General features: G+C 52.2%; 1 protein-coding gene across 2 annotated transcripts; it reads right to left on the reverse strand.

Annotated features, from left to right (window-relative positions):
* Positions 1 to 260: 260 nt before the first annotated feature.
* On the reverse strand, positions 261 to 22,750 carry PHLDB3 (pleckstrin homology like domain family B member 3). Of its 2 annotated transcripts, XM_040457256.1 has the most exons (16): positions 22,574 to 22,695; positions 21,671 to 22,063; positions 20,825 to 21,007; positions 20,467 to 20,604; positions 19,000 to 19,128; positions 18,601 to 18,762; positions 17,743 to 17,853; positions 17,498 to 17,581; positions 17,029 to 17,139; positions 7,890 to 7,989; positions 7,632 to 7,722; positions 7,462 to 7,549; positions 7,037 to 7,093; positions 2,877 to 3,096; positions 2,175 to 2,260; positions 261 to 686 (listed from the first exon to the last, which is right to left on the reverse strand). In XM_040457256.1, exons 2-16 carry the CDS (start codon positions 21,923 to 21,925, stop codon positions 552 to 554), a joined length of 1,950 nt encoding a protein of 649 aa, XP_040313190.1. In that variant the 5' UTR covers positions 21,926 to 22,063; positions 22,574 to 22,695; the 3' UTR covers positions 261 to 551. The 2 variants fall into 2 exon arrangements, with proteins under 2 accessions (XP_040313190.1, XP_040313191.1); XM_040457257.1 differs by lacking the exons at positions 261 to 686; positions 2,175 to 2,260 and adding an exon at positions 2,267 to 2,399 and having other exon boundaries at positions 22,574 to 22,750.
* Positions 22,751 to 23,435: the final 685 nt, after the last annotated feature.

The following is a 23,435-nucleotide window of genomic DNA, read 5'->3' on the forward strand; positions in this document are numbered from 1 at the left end:
CAAGAGCTCAGTCAAGTCAAAAAGGGTGGAAGCGGGGGGGGGGGGCGGGTCCCACAAACTGAAAATAGCAAAATTACCAAAGACTAAAGACGCATGCCTCCCCACCTCCTTCTCCCCGCCTTGACCTTAATCATGAAGGCCTCCATTCCTAAAGAGAGGAGAACCGGCCGTGGGATGCTTCGCGCTCAGAGATACCTATAACTCGGACATCCTGCCTAGGAAGGGGCCCGGGACGCCTGTGCTAGAAACCACGGCAGCAATCACTGTTTTCCTCCGTGTTTAATTCGGTATCACAGGAGCACCAATAAATAGTTCCTTCCCGCCCCTGCAATCTTCCTCCTGCCCTGGGCAGGGCCCCTGAGGCTGGCTTCCCGTAGCGGGAAGGCACCTGCAGCCCCAAACGCCGCGGCTCGGGCCCGCCGAGCCGCGGCACCTGCAGGATTCCCGGAAGTTCCGAAGGGGCGGGCCCGCGGCTTTTCGACAGCAGGCGAGGCCGCGGGCGGGGCGGGGGCGGAGCCTCGCCAGTACGCCCCCCGGGAGGGCGGGGCCCCTCAGGGGGCGTGATTCTCGTCCGCGGCGGTCACGATGACGTCCATCCAAATGCGCATGGCCTCGGGGCTCGGTGCCACCATGTAGAAGAGGCGTTCGTAGGTTTTCACGCAGAACGTCAGGCGAGGGTTGGGGCTCTGGAGTAAGCAGAGTGAAGGTGGTTACGAGGGCATTGGGGTTCGAATCCCAGCCTTGCTACTTATGTGCTGTGTGGCACTGGACACGTTACTTAGGCTCTCTGAACCAAGTCCCCCATCTGTCTTCGTAAATAATGCTACCTACCTCACTGGGTTATGAAAACCAAACGAATTAACATTTGGAGGCTTCGAATTTGGGGAGCAGGAGGAATTTAGATGGAGGACTCATGTCCCCTTTGTAGTCTACCTTATATATTAGAAATACAAGCTTTCAAATTTCCCCTTTCCAGAATCTAGGTTCTCCTGGTTTGTCACTGGGGAAAACTAGTATCTACACTCCATTTATTAAGTACCTACTTGCCAGCCCTGAACTGAGTAAATCCCTTACGCCCATTGCCTGCTGTTAACCTTCTCAACTCTGAGGAAACGGGGTTGAACTATGCCCATTTTGGAGGTGAGAAAAATAAAGCTGGCTAAGGGAAGTCACTTTCCTGAGGTCCCACAGCTGGGGTTCCAATCTAAGCTCTAAAAGGCCATAGTCAGGGCGCCCGGGTGGCTCAGTCGGTTAAGCGTCCAACTTCGGCTCAGGTCATGATCTCGAGGTTCGTGAGTTCGAGCCCCGAGTCGGGCTCTGTGCTGACAGCTCAGAGCTGGAGCCTGCTTCAGATTCTGTGCCTCCCACTCTCTCTCTATCTGCCTCTCTCCCTCCCTTCCCTTAAAAATAAACATTCCTAGGGGCGCCTGGGTGGCGCAGTCGGTTAAGCGTCCGACTTCAGCCAGGTCACGATCTCGCCGTCCGTGAGTTCGAGCCCCGCGTCGGGCTCTGGGCTGATGGCTCAGAGCCTGGAGCCTGTTTCTGATTCTGTGTCTCCCTCTCTCTCTGCCCCTCCCCCGTTCATGCTCTGTCTCTCTCTGTCCCAAAAAAATAAATAAACGTTAAAAAAAAAATTAAAAAATAAATAAATAAACATTCCTAAAAAATAAAAGGCCATAGTCGGTTGCTCTCCAGAGCTCTCTAAATACTATACCAGTTGCCAACATTTACATTTCTGGCACTGCACTTGTACAAGTTTCGAATTCCTGAGTCCTCTAGGGTAATAGAGTATGAAGTGACACCATGTGGCCCATTCCCATTTGGCAACTATGGGCAGAGGCTGAGAAACGATCATCTCCTTAAGATGGTCCCAGGCCGCCTGGGTCCTCACCCTGCCGTCTTCAGTCATTTATTCCTTCCCAGCTTGGCATCAGAGCCTGCCAAATTTTTGCTCTAGGTCTTTTTTTTTTGCCCCAAGACAAGTAACAGTGGCAGAGAGCCAGAGACTGGGCTGTTAATTTTTGGTTGCTACAGTGAGATTACCGGTGGGCTCTTGTGCTGGGTAGAGTACCCTGATGGTGCAATCTCTGGGTGGCCTTTCCCAGGGACAAGCTAAGGTTTGACTGCAGGGGCTCTGACCAGGAGGGCAGGGGGGTCCCACACGAGGGCTTCACCTTGAAGGCACAGCGTAAGTGGTCGTAATAGACTTCCTCTATGGCCTGGAAGTAGATGACGCCTTTGAGCTTGGTCTCTTCCTTGTCTGATGGAGGGAGGTGAGGGAGAAACAGCCAGTGAGAGGTTTGCATCTGTGCGTCAGAGCGGGGATGGCCGGACCCAAGTCCAGAGACTGGTGCTGGGGTGAGGGACTGGTGACAGAGTCTGAAGGTCCCTAAAATACCCTGGTTGGGAGGTGGGTGAATGTTGAGGTTGGAAGGGAGACTGACAGGACTGGGGAATGGGGTCTGGGGAGCTGGAGTCCTAGGTCCCTGAGTGCCTTGGTCTTGGAGAAGAAAAGAGACTCAAGGAGAGGTTCAGAATCATGGGCTCTCCTGGAGAGGGAGGGTGAGGGGCCTGGAAACCTGGGTGTTGAGGGTGGGGGAGGACCCGGACAATGTCGGTTCAGACTCTTCCCGGGTGTCTTAGGGAAATGGGGTCTGAGGGGCCAGAATTGTATGAAACTGTCACCCGTGTTACTGAGGAGGGCTGGGGGGTTGGATTCCAGGTTGCTCCTAGGGCTGGGGAGCCAGACTCGTGGGCTTAAGATAGAAGGGGGCGGGGGGGGGGGGGTCTCTTAGGCGTCCGGTGGGGAAGGCCTCCGCTGTGGCCACTTCCAGGGTCTTGGGGTCCCAGGTCCCAGGCGGCCAGGCGGGGCTTACCGGCGTAGTAGGCCAGGCGGCGCGCCTGGCGGTCAAACCAGAACCACCGTTTCTTCCAGGTCTTAATGCGGCCGCCCATCTTCACCAGGGATCCGCGGCAGCAGCCCCCCGACACCCTCACGTGCGGGCAGTTCTCCGGGTTGTGGCCCCAGCGTTCCAGGTGCTGCCTGAGATCCAAGACCCGGGGGCCTGGGGGGCGGGGTGGGGGCGTGGGCGGGGCCTGAGGAAGGAAGAGAAGGGGGTGGTTGACATCAAAGGGTCAGGGAGGGGGTGGTCCTGCAGCTCACCTGTGAGGCCCGCCACAGCCTTTCAACAGCAATATCCAGAGTGGCCATCATGAGAATGATCGTGATCCGGCAGCTACGTTTCTGGACCATGGCACCTTGCCCAGGGCTTTCTAGCAGCAACAACTTGACTCCCCAGGACTGCCCTTGGGAACCGGGCTACTAGGAGCCCCATTTTACAGATGAGCAAATTGAGGTACAAAAATATAAAATAATCCACCCGAGGTATCACAGGGCTTCTAGGTGGTAGAGCTGAAACACAAATCCAGGTCTTCCCGCCCCTAGAGTTCACTCTGAAACACAAGAGCTATGTCAGAGAAGTGAGGGAGCCCAGTGGGACCCTCATATCCTGTGCAACAGGGACCAAGTCAGTGATCCGTACTTGAGAGCAGTTTCTACTACTATTGTGGTTATTCTTGTGATGAAATCAGCAATTCTTACCTGTGCTAAGCGCTTTATAGGGACAATCCCTCGGCCCCCTCAAACTCCCTTGGGACGTAAGTACATTATTACCCCCATTTTATAGATGTGGAAACCAAGACTCAAGAGAGGTTAAGTCACTAGGCCCAAGTCACACAGCTAGAGCCGACAGAGCCAGGATTCACCAAGCACAGCGATCATCTCTGGCGGCCATAGAAGGGAAAAAAATTAAGGCAATGAAAGTGTCTACTGTTCGTAAGGCCCAGCCTGATCGCACCTATTCTTTTCCCTGCAAAGAATGGTATAATCCCCCACAGTCACGCTGAGGCTCAGAGCACTGTGTCTCAGACTTGAGCGCACAGGCAGACCCCCTAGGAATTTCGTTAAAAATGCAGCCACAGGGGAGGAGGGGGGAGGGTGGCTGGATGGCTCAGTAGGTTGATCGTCCCAACTGAAATCAGTCGGTTGATTTCAGCTGGAGTGATGATCCCAGGGTCGTGGAATGGAGTCCCTTCTCAAGCGTGGAGCCTGCTTGAGATTCTCTTTCTCTCTCTCCCTCTGCCTTCTCCCCCGATCACATGCTTGCTCTCTCTCTCTCTCAAATAAAAACAATACAATTAAATTAAAAATTTTTTTAAATGCTGCCTCGGGTTCGGTCAGGGGTGGGTGTGAGGTTCTGCATGTCTAACAAGCTCCCAGGGGTCAGTGCTGCTGGCCCATGGGCCACGCCTTGGGTATCAAGGGCTGAGAAAACGAGTTGAGGAAACAGAAGTAAGGCAAGGAGGGTTGAGAAATGGAGGAGACTCACTGCATGGAGATGGGGAAGGTGGAGGGCAGGTGCAGAGGAGCTGGAGGAATGCATAGGAGGGGAAGAAGCAGTTACAAGGTCAGCCAGCGGGGCCTGGAATCTTCTATGGGTCCTGTCACCAAATCCAGACAGTTACACTAACGGTCACCAACGTGTATGAAAGGTCTCACTCCGTGTTCAGCACTGTGGGCAGTGATCAGAGTGGTGATCACCTTCCTTCCTCTCAAAAACAAAACCAAAACACCGTCTATTGTCCCCATTTCCCAGATGAGGCAACTGAGGCTTCTAGACAGGCAGTGACTCACCAAGGTTACCCAGGTAGGACGTGGCAGAGCGGGGCCCCAATCCAGGAGAATAGTCGGGCTCGGGACTCGCGACTCCACCGCTGCCCCTCCATGTCACCCCCACGGAACCCCTGCCCCTCTAGGAGCCTCGGTTCCCCTGTGCTGAAATTCGGAGCTATCACAGCACCCTCCTCACGAGGGTGTTTCAAGGACAAGCTCTCGAGCTCTTGTTCAGGGTCCCAGCCCCGCGATCGGGCATGCGCACAAGAAGGCGGCCTGGGGTGAAACTGGGGTGGGGGTGGGGGAGGCACGACCAGGCACAAAGCAGGGGGCTGATGAATAAATGATGATGCTCCAAAGCAGGACTGCTTCATTTTTAATGAGGCAGAGCTCATGCCTGACAGCCCGAAGGCTCCACTGCCCTTCCCGGTATATTTTACTCCTTGGCTCTTATCAGCCCCTGACACGCTGTTTATTTTACTTATTGATGCTGTTTATTTTACTTATTGATGCTGGTGTTTTTTTCGACGTGCCTCCCTAAAAGCCAGCTTCCCCCAGGGCAGGGACTGTCATTTGGGTCACTGCCATACCCCAGGGTCTACCACACAGTAGGCGCTCAAATATTGGTTGAAAACAAAGTAATAATAATAAGGAAAGGACAGATGGTTGAGAAAACAAAAGGCAGGTTGGGAACAAAGTGATCATTTATGGGAAAAATAAATTCACAAAATATGGTTCGATCGGTGCACGTGGAGAAGTATAGAATAAGATTCAAAGTCTTCTCAGCAAGAGAAAACGCTTGGGCCTCCAGAGGTACAATGGGCGACCCTCACTTCCCCCAATGCAAAGCATTTGTATTCGTGCTATTAGCATAGATAAAAATAAAATTTTAATGAGGAACAGTCAGCTAAATCCAGAATATGCAAAACTCTACAGGATACATGACTCAATTTTTTTTTCCCACCAATAAATGGCATTTTTTAAAAAGTAGGGAGGGAGGATTCTTTTTTTTTTTTTAATGTTTTTATTTATTTTTTGAGAGAGATACAGAGCAAGAATGGGGAAGGGGCAGAGAGAGAGAGAGAGAGAGAGAGAGAGAGAGAGAGACAAGGAATCCAAAGCAGGCTCCAGGCTGTCAGCACAGAGCCTGAGGCGGGGCCTCAACCCGTGAACCTGGAGATCCTCATGACCTGAGCCGAAGTCGATGCTTCACGGATTGAGCCACCCAGGCGCCCCAAGAGGGTTCGTAGTATTAGAGATTTAGGAGACATTTTAAACGCATTGTGTATACTTTGTTTGGATCCAGATTTGAATAACCAACCATAAAAAGACATTTCGGCGACCATTAGGAAGATGTGAATATGGATCACACATTAGAATGTTACAGAATTATTAATCATCTCATAAAGTATGACAATGGGATTTTTGTTATGTTGAAAAGAGAACTTACCTATTGGAGATACACAGTGAGGTACGGACGAGATGATACAATGTCTGAATTTGCTATAAAATATTCCAGTGCATGGGGTACCTGGGTGGCTCAGTTAGTTAAGCGAGGGACTTCAGCTCAGGTCACAATCTCATGGTTTGTGGGTTCGAACCCTGCATTGGGATCGGTGCTAACAGCTCAGAGCCTGGAGCCTGCTTGTATTCTGTGTTTCCCTCTGTCTCTGTTCCTCCCTTGCTCATGCTCTGTCTGTCTCTCTCTCTCTCTCTCAAAAATAAATAAACATTAAAAAAAATGCTTTAAAATATTCCAGTGCAAGATGGAAAGTAGGTGAGGGATCAGTAAAACAAAGCTGGCAAGTCAAACAAGATTCAAAACTGATTATCACTGGGGCGCCTGGCTGGCTCAGTTGGTGGAGCGTGCAACTCTCGATCTTGGGGTTGTAAGTTCAAGCCCCACATTGGGTGTGGAGATTACTTAAGAAAAAAAAATCTTTAAAAAAGGAAAAAAAAAAAAAAAAGAAAAAAGACTGATAATCACCAAAGCTGCATGTTGGGTATACAGGGGCTTATCAATCTATTCTACCTCCGCATATGCTTGAATATTTGTATAGTGAAGTTTTTTAAAAAATCAAACACATTTTTAAAAGTTTTGAAAAGCCTCGGCATATCGTTGCCCTCATTCTACAGTAACTGCTGACATTGTCACTTACTTATAGAAGAGGAAACTGAGGCACAGAGAAGTAGAGCATGTTACCCGAGGACATGTCATGGATGTAGTGGGAACAGAAACCAGGCCTTTTTAGTTCCCCTCCCCCTTTTCTATGCCTTTCGAGGAGAGGAGAGGGTGAGATAAAGGGCAGAGGCCAGGGCAGAAACAGAGCAGGGAGGTGAGGCTGAGGGCAGGGGTGGACTGACCATGATGGCAGGTACAACAGGGCCTGAGGAACCTTCTGTGCTTCTTCTCATCCCTTCCTGTGGGTTCAGGAGGAAGGACTCAAATGAGGATGCTAACCAATAAGAAGTGGGGGAAAACTTACTGGATCCCTGGGTCTGAGGGGGGATGGGCTGGGGGGCCTGGATCCCTGGGTCTGAAAGGGGAGGGGCTGGGGGCCTGGACTCCTGGGTCTGAGGGAGGAGGGGACTGGGGGGCCTGAACCCCTGGGTCTGAGGGAGGAGGGGACTGGGGGGCCTGAACCCCTGGGTCTGAGGGGGGATAGGCTGGGGGGCCTGGATCCCTGGGTCTCAAACGGGAGGGGCTGGGGGCCTGGACTCCTGGGTCTGAGGGAGGAGGGGCTGGAGTAGGATCTCCTGACCCTAAGCAGGAGGGGCTGGGGTCTCACCCTGGCCTTGAGCAGTCGCTCCCTTTCCGCCACAGCTTGCTGCAGGAGCCGCTCCATGCGGGCGATGTCTGGGTGGAGGGCCCCACAGCTGGGAGGAGGGAACAGAGACCAGGGCAGGCTCCAGTGGCCTGGCCTCTTCCCGTTTCCCCACCTTCTCCCTGACGTCTCACCTGTTCCCAGGGCCACAGTTCAGCAGCTGATAGAGTGGGTGTCTTCCAGAGTCTTCCGATGTTGCTGGGAGGGCCGAGGCCTGCAGGGGTCCTGGAAAAGAAGGGCTGGGGCTAGGGGACCAGGATGCTCCCTTGTCTAAGCACCCCCCACCCCTTACAGGCATCCAGATTCCTCCATCATTGCCAGGGGAAGGGTGATGGTGGGGAAGGAGGTACGTGGGAATAATGGGGGGGGGGGAGGTGCGGGGAGACCCTCACCAGTACAGTGGAGGGATAGAGGTCGGGGGGATCCCCTCTGGCTCGCTCTCTCTCCCCTCTTCCGGGGCAGGCTTCCAGTCCTCTGGAGGCCGATGGAGCCCTACAAACAAACACACAAGGCCCATGCACACAGGAAGAGGCGCTCAGTCTCAACTGTTAAGCCGGAGGACCGCCAAGGAAAACCAGTAACTACTCGGCTCCTATCAGAAAGCCACTGTACATGTGATGCTGGGGAAAAGCAGCTAGTCACCAAGGACCACACAGGGCAAGGCGCGGAACGGCAGATTTAGAGACAGGAAGTAGATTCGTGGTTGCCAGGGGATGCGGGAGGAGGACATTGAGGGGTGACAGCTATAGGATGCAGGGTTTCTTCTGGGAGTGATGAATATGCTGTAAAACAGATCGTGGGGATGGCTGCACCACTCTGTGTGTGAATATACTGAAAACCACTGGATTGTACACTTTATTTTTATTTAAAAAAAATTTTTTTTAACGTTTATTCATTTTTGAGACAGAGAGAGACAGAGCATGAATGGGGGAAGGTCAGAGAGAGAGGGAGACACAGAATCTGAAACAGGCTCCAGGCTCTGAGCTGTCAGCCCAGAGCCCGACGCGGGGCTCGAACTCACGGACCGATAGATCGTGACCTGAGCCGAAATTGGACGCCCAACCAACTGAGCCACCCAGGCGCCCCTGGATTGTACACTTTAAATGGATGAACTCTAGGGGCACCTGTGTGGCTCAGGTGGTTAAGCGGCTGACTCTTGATTTTGGCTCCGGTCACGATCTCACAGTTTGTGGGTTCGAGCCTGGTGTCGGGCTCTGCGCTGACAGCACGGAGCCTGCTTGGGATTCTGTCTTCCTCCCTCTGCCCCTCCCCTGCTCGCTCTATCTCTTTCTCTCTCTAAATAAATAAACTGGTAACCCAGGCTGTGCCCAGGAGGTGGACTGATGGATGGGAACAAGGGTGGGAGAGTCATCTCTCTGAATATCCTGCCATACCCTTCAAACGTTGAACAAGGGGAATTTTGGCTTTAAAAAAAATAAATAAACATAACAACCCAATGTAACCTGTGCTCCTGGACCAGAAAAAACTTTGGTTTTTGCTAGAAAAAACAACGGTGGAACAGCTGACAAAATACAAATAGGATCTGGTTATTTTACTAGTATTATCTCAGTGTTAGTTTCCTGAATTTGATCAGTGCACTGTGGTTTTATAAGAGAGTGACCTTGACCCTGGGTAATAAATGTAGGAAGGGTTTAGGGGTAAAGGGGAATCATGCTGCAGAGAAAGATAGTAAAGTGTGTGTGTGTGTGTGTGTGTGTGTGGAGAGAAAGGATAAGAAAGCAAATGTCAAATGTGGTAAAATGTTAATTACAGAACCTGAATGCTAGGTGTACAGGGATTCCTTCTACTATTTCTGCAGTTTTTCTGTAAGTCTTACGTTACTTCAAAATAAAAAGTTACTAAAAAATGAAGACAAACTTATTTGACAGTGAGAGAGAGAGAGAGAGAGAGAGAGAGAAAGAAAGAAAGAAAGAAAGAACAATGAAATCATTCTAAAAAGAAAAAACAGGGTTGCCTGGGTGGCGCAGTCGGTTAAGCGTCCGACTTCAGCTCAGGTCACGATCTCGCGGTCCGTGGGTTCGAGCCCCACGTCGGGCTCTGGGCTGATGGCTCGGAGCCTGGAGCCTGCTTCCGATTCTGTGTCTCCCTCTCTCTCTGCCCCTCCCCCGTTCATGCTCTGTCTCTCTCTGTCCCCAAAAAATAAATAAAAAACGTTGAAAAAAAATTAAAAAAAAAAAAAAGAAGAAAGAAAAAACAGCAACTCTGAATAGATAATAAGGAATGATAAAAATAGGAGCGCCTTGGGGCGCCTGGGGGGATCAGTCAGTTAAGCATCCAACTTCAGCTCAGGTCATGATCTCACAGTTTGTGAGTTCGAGCCCCACGTGGGGCTCTGTGCTGACAGCTGAGCCTGGAGCCCCATTCAGATTCTGTGTCTCCCTCTCTCTCTGTCCCTCCCCTGCTTGCACTCTCTCTCTGTCTCTCTCTCAAAAACAAACAGACATTAAAAAAAAAATAATCATAAAAGCTCCTGGCTGGCTCAGCCAGTGGAGCAGGTGACTCTTGATCTCGGGGTTGTAAGTTTGAGCCCCATGTGGGGTATAGAGATTACTTAAAAATAAAAATTTTTATTTATTTTTTTAAGTTTATTTATTTTGAGACAGAGAGAGCATGCACATGTGCACAAGTGAGGTAGGGGCAGAGAGAGAGGGAGGGAGAAGAATCCCAAGCAGTTCCCACAAACCACAAGTTCATGACCTGAGCCAAGACTAAAGAGTAGGACACTCAACCAACTGAGCCACCCAGGCGCCCCCGAAATAAAACCTTTCCTTAAACAATGATGTGTGGGTTTTTTTAATGGTTTTTTTTTTTTTTTTTTTTTAGTTTTGAGAGATGGAGAGAGCCTGAGCAGGGGAGGGGCAGAGAGAGAGAGAGAGAGGGAGAGAAAGAATCCCAAGCAGGCTCCGCATCGTCAGCGCAGAGCCCCACGCAGGGCTCAAATTCCCGACCGTGAGATCACGATCTGAGCCAAAATCAAGAGTCGGACGCTTGACCCACTGAGTCACCCAGGTGCCCTCAAAATAAAAGATTTTTTAGAAGAATAATAAAAACAATACATGGCATAATTTGAGCACCAGCAAGGGTACTCACTGCTGTAGATCACAACTCATCAAGATATTTAATCTGTGGGGCGCCTGGGTGGCTCAGTCGGTTAAGCATCCGACTTCGGCTCAGGTCATGATCTCGCGGTTTGGTTCATGGGTTCGAGCCCCACGTCGGGCTCTGTGCTGACAGCTGGGAGCCTGGAGCCTGCTTCGGATTCTGTCTCTCTCTCTCTCTCTCTCTCTCTCTCTCTCTCTCTGCCCCTCCCCCACTCACACTCTGTCTCTCTCTCCTTCAAAAATAAATAAACATTAAAAAAAAAAATTTAATCCGTGAGTTAATAACAGTAAAGGAAGGCAAGTCTCTCGACAGAAGTATTGTAATGAATTGGTGAAGAGGAACAGACTAGAATTTTAGCACTTGAGACCCCTCAGAAAGATGGAGGCACCCACGCCAGAAAAAGAGAGACAGGTGCACGGCGCCCAGCACAAAGCTGAGCCTGCATCTGCTCAGGGCCCCACAGTCAACTTTACAGGAAATACAAAGAGGCACAGAGGTGACAATGACCCCCACGAGGCAATCAGCAAGCCCTGCCTGGGAAACTCCACAAAACGCCCGTCTGGTTTCCTCCCCAAGTAAATTGCCAAGGGGACAGAAAAAAGAAACAGAAGGGGAAGTCTATAAAGACTTAAAGCATACAGCCACTTAAAAAAAAAAGAAAAGAAAAGAAAAGACAAAGAAAAAGGAAGACTAAACTATAGTGTGTAGGGACAAACACTTAACTGACAGAACTTTAAAGCAAAGAGAGAGGCTATAGATACTGTAAAGGTCAGGCTGGTGGCCATTCTCTAGGAAGCGGAGGGGGTCATCATTCAGGGGCCTGCGGTGGGTTTCTGGAGCAGCTGTTGGGTCTACCTCCTGACATAGCTGGCAGTTCCAGAGTGCTCCCATGTAATCATTAAGCTGTGCAAGTGTTCCACGTGATTTTCTACACTCATGTTATCTCTAACCAAAAAAAAAAAAAAAAAAAAAAAAAAGTTCCAGGGCGCCTGGGTGGCTCAGGTCATGACCTTGAGGATTGCGAACTCGAGCCCCGCATTGGGCTGTCCGCTGTCAGCACAGAGCCCGCTTCAGACCCTCTCTCTCTCTCTCTCTCTCCCTCTGCCCCTCCTTGGCTCACGCTCTCACTCCCTCTCTTCTTTCTCTCAAAAATAAACATTTAAAAAAAATGTTTTTTAAGTTTGAAAAAATAAGAACTTCGAGTCTTTATCAAGTGCTCATTATATGCCTAACGATGTACCTGGCACTCTGCAGACTTACCTAAACTTCTAAAAGCCCACAGGGGGGCTCCTAGGTTGGCTCAGTCGGTTAAGCATCTGACTTTGGCTCGGGTCACGATCTCACGGCTTTGTGAGTTCGATCCCCTCATCGGGCCCTGTGCTGACAGCAGGGAGCCTGCTTGAGATTCTCTCCCTCTCTCTCTGCCCCTCCCCGCTCATGCTATCTCTCTCAAAAATAAATAAATAAACATCAAAAAAAAAAAAAAAAAAAAAAGGAAAAGTCCAAGGAGCTGGGAAAGTTTTGTTCCCCTTCACAGGGAGGAAACTGAGCCCATGTCTGTTCACTCTTTCCTTGCTTCAAAAGATGTTCCCAGCACATCCTCGCTGAGACCTTAGACACCTGGCACTGAGGAAGTGAGTTGGCAAGGTGGACTCAAGCCTTGTCTGCATGGCACTTATGTTGTAGGAACTAAATAAACCATCATACAAGTAAGTGCATCATCAGAAATTGCTGTGAGATGGGGCACCTGGGTGGCTAAGTCGGTTGAGCGTCCGACTTCGGCTCAGGTCAGGATCTCACAGTTTGTGAGTTCAAGCCCCACATCGGCCTCTGTGCTGACAGCTCAGAGCCTGGAGCCTGTTTCCGATTCTGTGTCTCCCTCTCTCTGCCCCTTCCCCACTCATGCTCTGTCTCTCAAAAATGAATAAACGTTAAAAAAAAAAAAATTAAAAAAAAATTGCTGTGAGTAAAGATAACAAGGTGTCAGAAAGGAGGATCACCTTCCAACTGGAAGGGTGGGTCTGGATGCTGACCCTAAGGCCCAAAGAATGAGAGTTGGCCAGGGAAGACTGAGGGGAACAGTGTTTCAGGTAGAAGCAGCAGCAAATGCAAAGGCCCTGAGGCAGGAGCAAGTATGGGATGTTGGCAGGTCAGCGCTCCTGCAGCTCAGCAGAGCGTGTATGGGGGACAGTGGTGAGAAGCGGGCAGGGGCCACATCATGGAAGGACTCATAGGCTGAGGTGAGGAGGCCCAGAGGGCCGCTGACAGCTTTTGGTGGGGAGGACTGAAGGAGGAGGGGTCGCGATCACTGGCTGTTGTGTGGGAAACAGATTGCTGGGAGACAAAAAGTAAGGTGGAGAGAGCTATCAATGAAGAGGCTAGTCTAGGGTCCCCAAACCAAAGATGAGGGTGGGAGTAGGTGGAAGAAGGGCGCTAATAATTATAATACTACTAATAATTGTAATTATAATCATAGTAACAGCAGCACATTCACCGAACACCTACTGCGTGCCAGGCATCATGCTGAGCACTTTAGCCACTAACCAGTGGGTTCTGTGATTCCCATTCGGCCGCTAAGTAAACTGAGACAAAGAGACATGTCTCAGTTCAACCACCTAGGAAGTGGGAGGACAGCTGGACCCAAGCAGGGTCAGGACTCTCAGCTATCACGTGAGCCTGGAAAGGTGGGGGGGAGGGTTGGATTTGGGAGGGATTTAACAGGACCTGGAGGCACAGAGAGGAAGGAGCAAGGAAGAGTATTGGTTGTTAATACTCTTCATTTGTCTGTTTACCTGGCTGAGTAAATAAATACTCCCCGGGCTCAAGATGTGCCCGGCTGGGGGTCCCCAGCTGCTCCCTCCGAGCTAGTATTAGCCACATTGCCCACTTGGATTCTGAAGGATTCCTGAGACACCCTTGCCTCCTGAAAGGCATGGGCCGTGGAAACAGGCAGACCTGGTTCAAAGCTATCTCGGCCACTTCCTGGGGGTGTGACCTTGGCAATTCCTGTCTTCTCAGGCTTGATTTCCTCTCTGTAAAGTGAGCGCAGTCCCACCATCCTGCTGCTGCGGTTGGTGCAAGGATGATGTGAGTGACCTCGTGCAGAACACCCAGGAGAGGGCCTGGAACGTTCCCCCAGGTGACATCCAGGCGCAAGGAGGGTATGAGATCCACGCAGTGGGTACAGGACCCACGGGAGCCAACAGCTCAGGTAATAACTCCATAGGAATGGACAGGGCCTCCCAGCAAGTATTTATAGATACGCAATTTACTTCTAAGGATCATAATTACTCGACGTCGTGTTGCCTGGCAACCCAGTTGTCACTTCACCTTTATCAGGCTGCCAGGGGAACCAGCTGGAGAGTTCATTTCCCATCCGGAAGAGCTGCAAACCCTTCACCCAGATAATGATGGGACCTACTTCTGGGGGTTCTTCTGAGCAAAGAAGGAAATATTTTTTATAGATAGATTTATTTCATGATATATGTATTAGATGGTACCATGTCACACTGCCAATATATGACTGCTTCTCACTCCCAAATAATAGCTTCGAAATGATAAAATGGCTTAGAGGGCACCTGGCTGACTCAGTTGGGTAGAGCATGTGACTCCTGCTCTCAGTGTGGTGAGTTCAAACACCATATTGGGCGTGGAGCTACTTAAAAAAATGAATGAATGAATGAATGAATGAATGAGTGCATAAATAAATAAATAAGATAAAATGGCTTTAGAGCAGACCCTGGCCTACCTTAAGCCTTCAAAAATCATGATTGTTGGGGCGCCTGGGTGGCTCAGTCGGTTGAGCATCTGACTTTGGCTCAGGTCATGATCTCACTGTTTGTGAGTTTGAGCCCCGCATCGGGTTCGGTGCTGACAGCTCAGAGCCCGGAGCCTGCTTCGGATTGTGTGTCTCCCTCTCTCTCTACCCCTCCCCCACTCACACTCTCTCCTTCTCTCTCAAAAATGAACCTTAAAATTTTTTTTGAAAAATCATTATTGTTACTAATTAGTAAATACTATATATTACATATTACACGCTGCATATAATTATATCAGACAATACAATAACGTTAATAATAATTAATATTAACTAATGGTATCATTGTGTGTACAAAAAAGGACACATGCACACACGGGTATTCACAACAGCATTGCGTAAACTACAGAGGCCTCAAATCCCCAAAGCCCCATTGAGGTCAGGCTCAATGCCTCCCTTGTAGACCTCTGTACCCCACCAGAGCCTGGAGCGGTTAGTGCACTGAAAACAGTGCCTGGATTCAAATCCCATCCCTGCTGCATTCCAGTGAGTTAACTACCTTCACCTCCCTGCCTCCATTTTTTCACCTATAAAAAAAAAAATGGAGGCAAGAACCCACCTGGTAGTATCATTGCAAAGACCAAATGAGTGAATCCATGCGAAGCATTTGAAACAGTGCCTGGGGGGCGCCGGGTAAGCATTGGACTCCAGCTCAGGTCATGATCTCATGGTTCCCGAGTTCAACCCCGGCATCAGGCTCTCCCCTCTCAGCGCAGAGCCCGCTTTGAATCCTCTGTCTCCCTCTCTCTCTGGCCCTCCCCAGCTCACGCGCACCCTCTCTCTCAAAAATAAACGAACATTAAAAAAAAAAAAAACAACATAAAAATAAAATAAAATAAAACGGTGCCTGGCACACTGCAAGGACTCAACAAATGTCAGCTGTCACCATTACTATTGCTTGCACTGTTGTCGTTAGAGTCATTAAAAATGATGAGCAGCTCTAAACGTATCAGTGGAAAACAATCTCCATGGTAGAGTGTGAAGTTAGGAAAAAAAAAGTTAGCCAACGAGTGGCTGATATACACACTTTTTTTTTTTTAATTTTTTTTTTTAACGTTTATTTATTTTTGAGTCAAAGAGAGACAGAGCATGATCGGGGGAGGGTCAGAGAGAGGGAGACACAGAATCTGAAACAGGCTCCAGTCTCTGAGCTGTCAGCACAGAGCCCGACGCGGGGCTCGAACCCACGGACCGCGAGATCATGACCTGAGCCGAAGTCGGCCTCTCAACTGACTGAGCCACCCAGGCGCCCCACACACTTTAAAAAAAAAAAAAAAAAGCTTACGTGATATGCCAATGTCTAAGCGCTTACGACGCGACCGCGCCCCTCAAACAAAGCTTTTCACCTAATATTCACCCCTACCCCATGCCCACCTCTGACACTCTCTACTCTGTTTCATTTTGAAGAGTTAGCAACAACCCCTTCAACGAATGTTGTAACCCGTTAATAAGTGGGGACCCCCAGTGTTAGGGAGAGCTGGAAGGAGGGGTACCCAAGAAACGAGTAGCTGTGCCAGGGAGGGGGGCTGGGGCCAGTGGGGTGGAGAGAGGAGGCCTTTTTATCAATCTTTTATGATGCTGCTTTTAAAATGCACTCCTGGGTGAAAGGGGGAACACTTCTGCACTGCTGGTGGAAATGCAAACTGGTGCAGCCACTCTGGAAAACAGTGTGGGGGTTCCTCAGAAACTGAAAAATAGAACTACCCTACGACCCAGCAATTGCACGACGAGGCATTTATGCAAAGGCTACAGGTGTGCTGTTTCAAAGGGGCACACGCACCCCCATGTTTATAGCAGCACTAGCAACAAGAGTCAAGTTATGGAAAGAGCCCAAATGTCCACTGACGGATGAATGGATAAAGAGGATGTGGTATCTATATACAATGGAGTTATTACTCGGCAATCAAAAAGAATGAAATCTTGCCATTTGCAACTACATGGAGGGAACTAGAGTGTGTTATGCTGAGCGAAATTAGTCAGAGAAAGACAAACACACGATTTCACTCATACGTGGAATTTAAGATACAAAACAGATGAACATAAGGGAAAGGAAGCAAAAATAATAAGAAAACAGAGAGGGAGACAAACTGTAAGAGATGGTTTGAACAATACAGAGAACAAATACAGAGAACAAACTGAGGGTTGCTGGTGGGGTGCTGGAGGGAGGGGGATGGGCTAAATGGGTGAGGGGCATTAAGCAGGACACTTGTTGGGATGAGCACTGGGTGTTCAATGTAAGTGATGAGCCACTAAATTCTATTCCTGAAATGATTACTGCACTATATGTTAACTAATGTGGATTTAAACGAAAAAAAAATTCTATTAAAAAAGGAATTAATTAATTTTTTGAAATAATAATAAAAATAAAATGTCCTCCTGGGGGCACCCAGTTCCATTTTGCCAGGGGAGCGGGGGGAGGGAGGGATATCAGGCAGAAGAAAGAAAATCAATACAGGAAGCTTGAGCCTCATAAAAATTAAATTAAAATATCCCTCGATCACGCCTCCCTGTCCCCCATGCCCCCGTGGCAGAGAGAGCCACCGTGAAAGTTCTGGAGACGCAGTGACAGGAAGACATGGGGGGGAAGGTACCTGCAGAGAGCTGTGAACAGAGAAGAGGCAGGAAGAAGTGGCAGTGGCGGTGTGGGCGGCGGGGTCCTGCAGCACCAGCAGCTGGCGGTCTGTCTTCTGGGTGAACAGGAGCTTCAGGAGAGGGGCGGAAGGTTAATGGGAGCCACAAAGATCACAGATGACCCACCAGTTCCCAGATGCTCTGGCTCATGGCTCCAGCGTCAGCCCATCTCTCAGACGGAGAAACAAAGGCTCAAGGTGACAAGAGAGCTAGACCCTGGTCTTAGGGAACAAGGGCTCTGGGCAGAGACTGTTTATTGGTCCCCTGGGGGGGGGCGGAGGGGGGGCGGAGGGGCCTGAACTCCTGGGTCCCAAAGGTAAACGCATTTAGGGGGCTGAGAAATGCAGATCCCAAGGGAGAAGGGGTCTGGGGGCCTGGACTCCTGGGTCTGAGGGGGGAGGGGCTGACAGGTGCAGGACGTCCCCTTACCTTAGTGAGGGCCTGGCTGGACTCAGAGAAGTCCCCTCCAGGGGTTCCCTGAAGGCAGTTAAGCTGGAACAGTCGGCTCCGTTCCTAAGGGAGAGCAAAGTGATCACCACTTCCCATATCGCAGTCGAAATGGGACGTCCCAGCAGCCTTCCCTGACGCCAGGAGACATCCTGGGGGGCCGCGTGGCGACGGGATGGCCCCGGAGGGACGTGAGGACAGCTGCACAGGCCTCCAGGAGGACTTACCTGCGTCAGGGCCTCAAGGGCCTCCTCCTTCTTCTGGCTCAGCCCCCTGCTCTCAGCTGCCATCTGCTCCCCCAGCGCCTTGAGCTGCTCCTCTAAGACCTGGATCCGGCGCTGCAGGGCACACCCGAGTGACCTGGTCACTCAGCTGCCCCAGGGCTCCCGGCTGGCTCCCACAGAGCCAAGTCCTCCTCGAGAGCCCGGGACCGAGACGGACCCCCAAGAGAAAGATGCAGAGACAAGAGACAAGATGTGACAGAACGGAGACAGACAGAAGCTGTGTGAGACAGGAAGGGAGAAGAGACAGGGACAGGAAGAAGATCCAGAAGTGGAGGTGGGCAAAGGAGACCCATGTCAGACCCTTCTAATTGAAAACTTTAGAAAACTTTTGTGTTAAATATAGTCAAAACATGTCACTTTTTCCAGTAGGACCTGTCCGACCCTTGAATACGAAACTCCCAGAGAGGGCCGGCAGGGTTCTCTTTTTGGACTTGGGTTTGAGAGGCAGAGAACGCAGTGGCCAAGACCGAGTAGGTTCAGATCCCAGCTCTATCCTCTACAGACTGAGTGACCTTTGGAAAAGATTACTCGAGCACCTTGACCTTCAGTTCCTGTACTTATAAAGTGGAAAGAAGGTAAGGTTTACCTCCTAGGATTCTTGAATGATTCAATGAGCAAAGACTCATGAAACATTTAGGACCGTGCCTGGAACATAGTAAATGCTCCATAAACATCAACGCTTGTCCCTGCTCCAAAGAACGGGACCCAGGCAGGAAAGGACGACAGAGAAAGGGCCAGTCGTGGAACGGAGGAGACAGCGGGCAGCGGCGGGGGAGGCAGGGCCAGCCCGGCCCGACTTACCCTGTGCTGCGCCACGCTGGCCTGAAGTTCCCGGACCTTGGGGTCCAGTGCCCGGGCCCCAGGGCTGTCCCGGTCCTCGTCCTCCCGCCGGCTCTCCTGCTCCAGCTGCTGGAACTCTAGGTCCTCGTAGGCATGCTGGGCCACATCCAGCTGTTCCCTCATCTGCGGGTGGGAATGCAAAAAAAGACTGGGGCCCAGGGGGTAGTGGGCCGGGGCCAGGAGTCCCGGTCAAGGAGGTAAGAGGGACCTGGGGGTCTAGCCTCCAGAGTCCTGGGGCTTACAGGGCTGGGGCCTGAACTCCTAAGGGAGGGAGGAGGGGACTGAGGGCCTGGACATCTGGGTCCAAAGGAAAGAACGGTTCAGACCCCAGGTCCCCGAGTATATCTGGAGGAGCCTCACCTCCTGCACCCCCTGCAGAAGTCGCTCACGCTGGTCCTCTGGCTGTGAGTCGAGTTGTCCCTGGGCCTCCTGGAGTCGCTGGCGAAGAGCCTCCACCCGATCCCGCTCCTGGCTCAGTTGCTTCTGTTCCTGAAACAACAGCCGGGCTCTGAGCCACAGTCTGGACACAGGAAGTGAAACAGAGGCCAGCCCAGCCAGAACTCAGAAGCCTGCCTGGGTGCCAGGGCCAAGAGTGCAGGGACCCTATCTGTCTGGTTCTGTCTATCTGTAATGGCTGGGTCCATTACACTCAGAACAGACTGAGACAATCAGGGCAGTGGGGCACAGAGACCGGGAATCGAGAGTCAGGAGCAATTTCTACAGGGGTGATCCAAGACTTCCTGGGTGGGAGGAGTTTAAGGTAAGCCTCAAAAATCAGGGAACATTTAGGGGCGCCTGGGTGGCTCAGTTAGTTAAGCCTCCGGCTCTTGATTTCGGCTCAGGTCATGATCTGATGGTTTGTGGGATCAAGCCCCACGTTGGGCTCTGTGCTGACAGTGCAGAGCCTCCTTGGAAATCTCTCTCTGCCCCTCCCCTGCGTGCTCTCTCTCTCAAAATAAATCAACTTAGGGGGCGCCTGAGTAGCTCAGTTGGTTGAGCATCCAACTTTTGATTTTGGCTCAGGTCATGATCTCACAGTTTGTGGGTTCAAGCCCTGCATCGGGTTCTGTGCTGACAGCGTGGAGCCCACTTGGGTTTCTCTGTCTCCTTCTTTCTCTCTGTCCCTCCCCTGAGCTCTCTCTTTCTCAAAATAAATAAAGAAACTTTAAAGTAAATAAATAAACTTAAAAAAAAAAAAGAATGGGGGGCGCCTGGGTGACTGACTTCAGCATCAGACTCTGTGCTGACAGCTCAGAGCCTGGAGCCTGCTTGGGATTCTGTGTCTCCCTCTCCCTCTGCCCCTCCCCCGCTCATGCTCTGTCTCTCTTAAAAATAAATAAAATTTTTTTAAAATTTAATAAAAAAAAAAGAGAACGAATAGGTTCTTAAAGAATTTACATACAATATCATAGCTGGGATCGGTGTTTAAAACTGGGGATAGGGAAGCAATTGGGGGACGGAAAACAAAACGAGACGATTAATCACTGCTGAAGCCGGTGGGCACAACCACACGGCCACCATCTGACTATTCTGTTTGTTGGTTTGACATTTTTCCCAGTATGACATTTAAAGACCAAAGAGGCCGGGCGAAGGAAGACCCCACTCCTGCAACACCCCCCCCCCACCCCTGCCGTGAGTCAGGTTCTAGAATCACGGTCAGGGAGGGAGAAGGAAAACAAGTACATCTGCCCATTCCCCACCCCACCCAGACCAAGTATCCCCACTTGGGGAACGGGGATAACCCTGGGGCTCGGGTCCCAGGAGCACCACCAGGAATATCCGTCCCACAGGAAGGAAACTGGTGGTGAAGGTCCAGCAGGACCAGACCTGTTCCCGCTGTTCCCGGCTGCCCTGCTCCGTTTCCACCTGCTGTCCAAGCAGCTCCCGGAGTTGCTCCTCCTCGCGCCGGGCAGCCACTCGCTCCCCAGCCAGCTCACCCCGCAGAAGGGCTACCTCCACCTCCATCTGTGGAGAGAATGCAAGGACTGGGGCCCAGAGGCCTGGGTCCGAGGACGGTGTGGAGGCGGGGCACTCGGACGCCCGGGAATCCGAGCTCTTGGATTCGGAGGGAGGATAGGACCGGAGGCCTAAGAATCGGATTCTGCAGGAGGAAAGGCCTGGGAGCCTGGCCTTGAGGGCTTCCCTGGAGCTGGGGCCAGACTTCCCACGAGGTCCGCGGCCTCACCTCGATCCTCAGCTCCTTCCTCTGGCGCTGTAGCTCCTTCACTCGCTGCTCCATCAGGGCCACGCGGGTCAGTGCCTCCAGCTGCTGCTCTCGAAGCCGCCGCGCGGCCCCTCGCACCTTCTCTCCAGGCTGGGTGGATGCGGGGGCCGTGGCCGGGATCTGTGCTGGGGGCGGAGCCTCCCCCTGAGGTTGAAGGGTGCGTGGTCAAGAGGGGAGGCCTCACCCCTCAGCCACCGGGTAGGTCCGTTCCCCACCGCATTCCCCGGACTGGGGGTCCTGATCAGCCCCAGTCAGTCGCCACGCCCGGTTATTCAAGTGGGGGAGGGTGTAGGTGCGGTGTCCCCCCCGCCTGGGAGGAGGCCCAGGGGCTGGCAATAGGGGAGGGGGTATGTGGCCGACTCAAAGAAGGTGCCTTTTTCCATACCCAGGTCCCATTCCCGGCGCTGCGTTTTCATAGACCCGGATCTCTCTCTGTCTCTCTGCCTCTCTGCCTCTCTCCCTCTCCCCCCACCCCCACCCCCGGGTCTGAGTCTTTCCCTCTGTTTCTCTGGGCTTTGTCTCTCCGACTTAGTCTCTATCTCTGAATCGCTATGTCTGTCCCTCTCAGAGTATTTTCCTTTCTCAAGATTTCTGTTTCTCTGAGCATCTCTGTCCTTTGTTTCTGGGTTTCTGTGTCTCTATCCTCATCTCTCTGAGCCTCTGTCTCTGGTGTGTGTCTCTGTCTCTTTTGGGTCCTTGTCCTTGTCTCCCTGTCTCCGGGTCTCTCTATACCTGTCCCTCTGTCACCCGCCAGTGCCTCTCTCTGGGTCCCCCCGTGACCCCTCCTTCGCCCTCCAGGTCCCTCACCGCGTCGCGGCTGCTCTCCGTGCTGCTGCCTTCTCCCACTTCTTCCTCTTCCTCAGCCTGCTGCTCAGCTCCTCGGCCGCTGGGAAGCTCCTTCACTCTCTGGGGCTCCTCGGGGGCCTCGGGGACCTCGGGCGCCTCCGGCTTGTGGGTGTCCCCCGCGTGCACCTGGGGCTGCGTAGCCCCATGGGGCCGGTCCTCCGCGTCGCACTCCGGTACCGGCTGGCACCCCTCCCCCGGGCCGCTCGGCGTCCCCATGGCCGCTTCGGGCTCCGGCGGAGTGGGCTGGCCCTTGCGTTCCGGGGGCGTGGTCTGGCAGCGTGGGGGGTGTGGCCCACGAGGCCAGAGCAGCTCCCGACTGCTCGGGCGCGTGGAAAAGAGCTCCAGGAGGCGGGTCTAGGAGATCAAAGACTGGAACTGAGCACTCGGAGGCGTGGCCTGGAGTTTCTGGGGGCGGGGTTCGATGGCTCCCAGGGCGCCACACCCCCGAAGGCCAGACCGGAATTTGAGTCGGGGTCTTAGCACGCCCCCTACTGGCCTCTCCCTCCTACCCAAGGGTCTAGCCTCGGACCCTCCCGGCAGCCCCTCACAATGCCTTAGACCACCCAAGAGCGACCCCATCTCCTTCTCCCTCCGGGACTCCGGCGTCCAGACTCCCGTATCCTCCTTTCCCGAGCCTGGTAGACTTGGCTCCGACTCTACCTGAGGAGGGAGTAGCGCCCCTGCCTTCTCACTCAGGGATCCGGGAGTCGGGGCTCCTAGTTTCCCTCTCTACACAAAACGAGAGTCTGCGTCCTCTGCTCCTCCCCGGGGCTAGATTCCCAAACTGCAGCCTCCCTCCTCCCCCGGGCGCCCAGAAGGCCGAGCTTCCAGCCCCGTCTTCCCCCGCAGCCCCGGCCCCCTCACCAGCTCAGGCTTCGGCGCGCTTCCCTCTGCGCTCCGGGCGCTGCCTTTTCTGTCTAGAGGACAGGTGGCTGGGGAAGAGGGAGGAGAGAAGCTGTTCTGTCCCCCTCCCCAGCAGCCCGGAAGTGGAGGGGGGGACAACAGGTCCAACAGCTCCCGAGGGAGGAGGGAGAGACCAGCTTGCCCCGCCCGCGGCCGCGGCATCCGGCCATCCCGGCCCCACCGGCCCCACCCTTGGAAAACCCAGCATCGCGACCCCCCACTCTGCCTCCAGCACCCCCCGTTCCTGTCCCCTAAAGGGCTAGTCGTCTTGATCACCTATGTATAAATGCCTCCCTAAGGCCCAGACCCCGGGAATCCTGAAAGAAAAGGGGGGGAAGGGAGATAGGGGCCTCTCCCCTCTAATGAGCCCTTTAGAAGGGCTCCGACCGGTTTGGGGAGCTGGGCAAGGGGAGGGGGTGCCCTGAGCTGAGTCAGAGACCCGCCCACAGACCGGGAAAGTGTGCCCCCCCCCCCATCTGTTATGGGGTGGAGGGCAGAGGTTAAAGGTCTCAGCCAGACCCTTTCCTCTCTGGGCAAAAACAGGAAAATTATTGGCACGTGAGAAAGGATTATTGGATGTCAGGAGCTGTGCTAAACACTTTATACACGTTAATTTCATCCTTACAGTAGCCTAATGAGAAAGGGATTACCATCTCCTTTTTATAGCTGGGGAAACTGAGGCTGAGAGGGACAAATGTGCGCAAAGTCTATACATGTTGTTAATCTTAAAGCTGGGGTTGTTCTCTGGAAAGTCTGTGTTCTTAACCATTAGACATGCTGTCACTCTGGCGCAGCCAGGAAGTGCCTGGAAGATCATTCCAAA

This window comes from Herpailurus yagouaroundi, unplaced genomic scaffold (genome assembly GCF_014898765.1).
Source record: "Herpailurus yagouaroundi ecotype Mexico unplaced genomic scaffold, PumYag 220, whole genome shotgun sequence".
NCBI classification, from domain to species: domain Eukaryota; kingdom Metazoa; phylum Chordata; class Mammalia; order Carnivora; family Felidae; genus Herpailurus; species Herpailurus yagouaroundi.

Excerpts from the sequence above, each read along its gene's own strand:
- PHLDB3 (XM_040457256.1), bottom strand. The coding sequence starts at position 21,925 with ATGGGGACGCCGAGCGGCCCGGGGGAGGGGTGCCAGCCGGTACCGGAG. Across the intron at positions 18,763-18,999 it reads TTCTGCAGGGGGTGCAGGAG|ATGAGGGAACAGCTGGATGT; the intron begins GTGAGGCTCCTC and ends TCCCACCCGCAG. Across the intron at positions 7,723-7,889 it reads TCTATCCCTCCACTGTACTG|GACCCCTGCAGGCCTCGGCC; the intron begins GTGAGGGTCTCC and ends CTTCTTTTCCAG.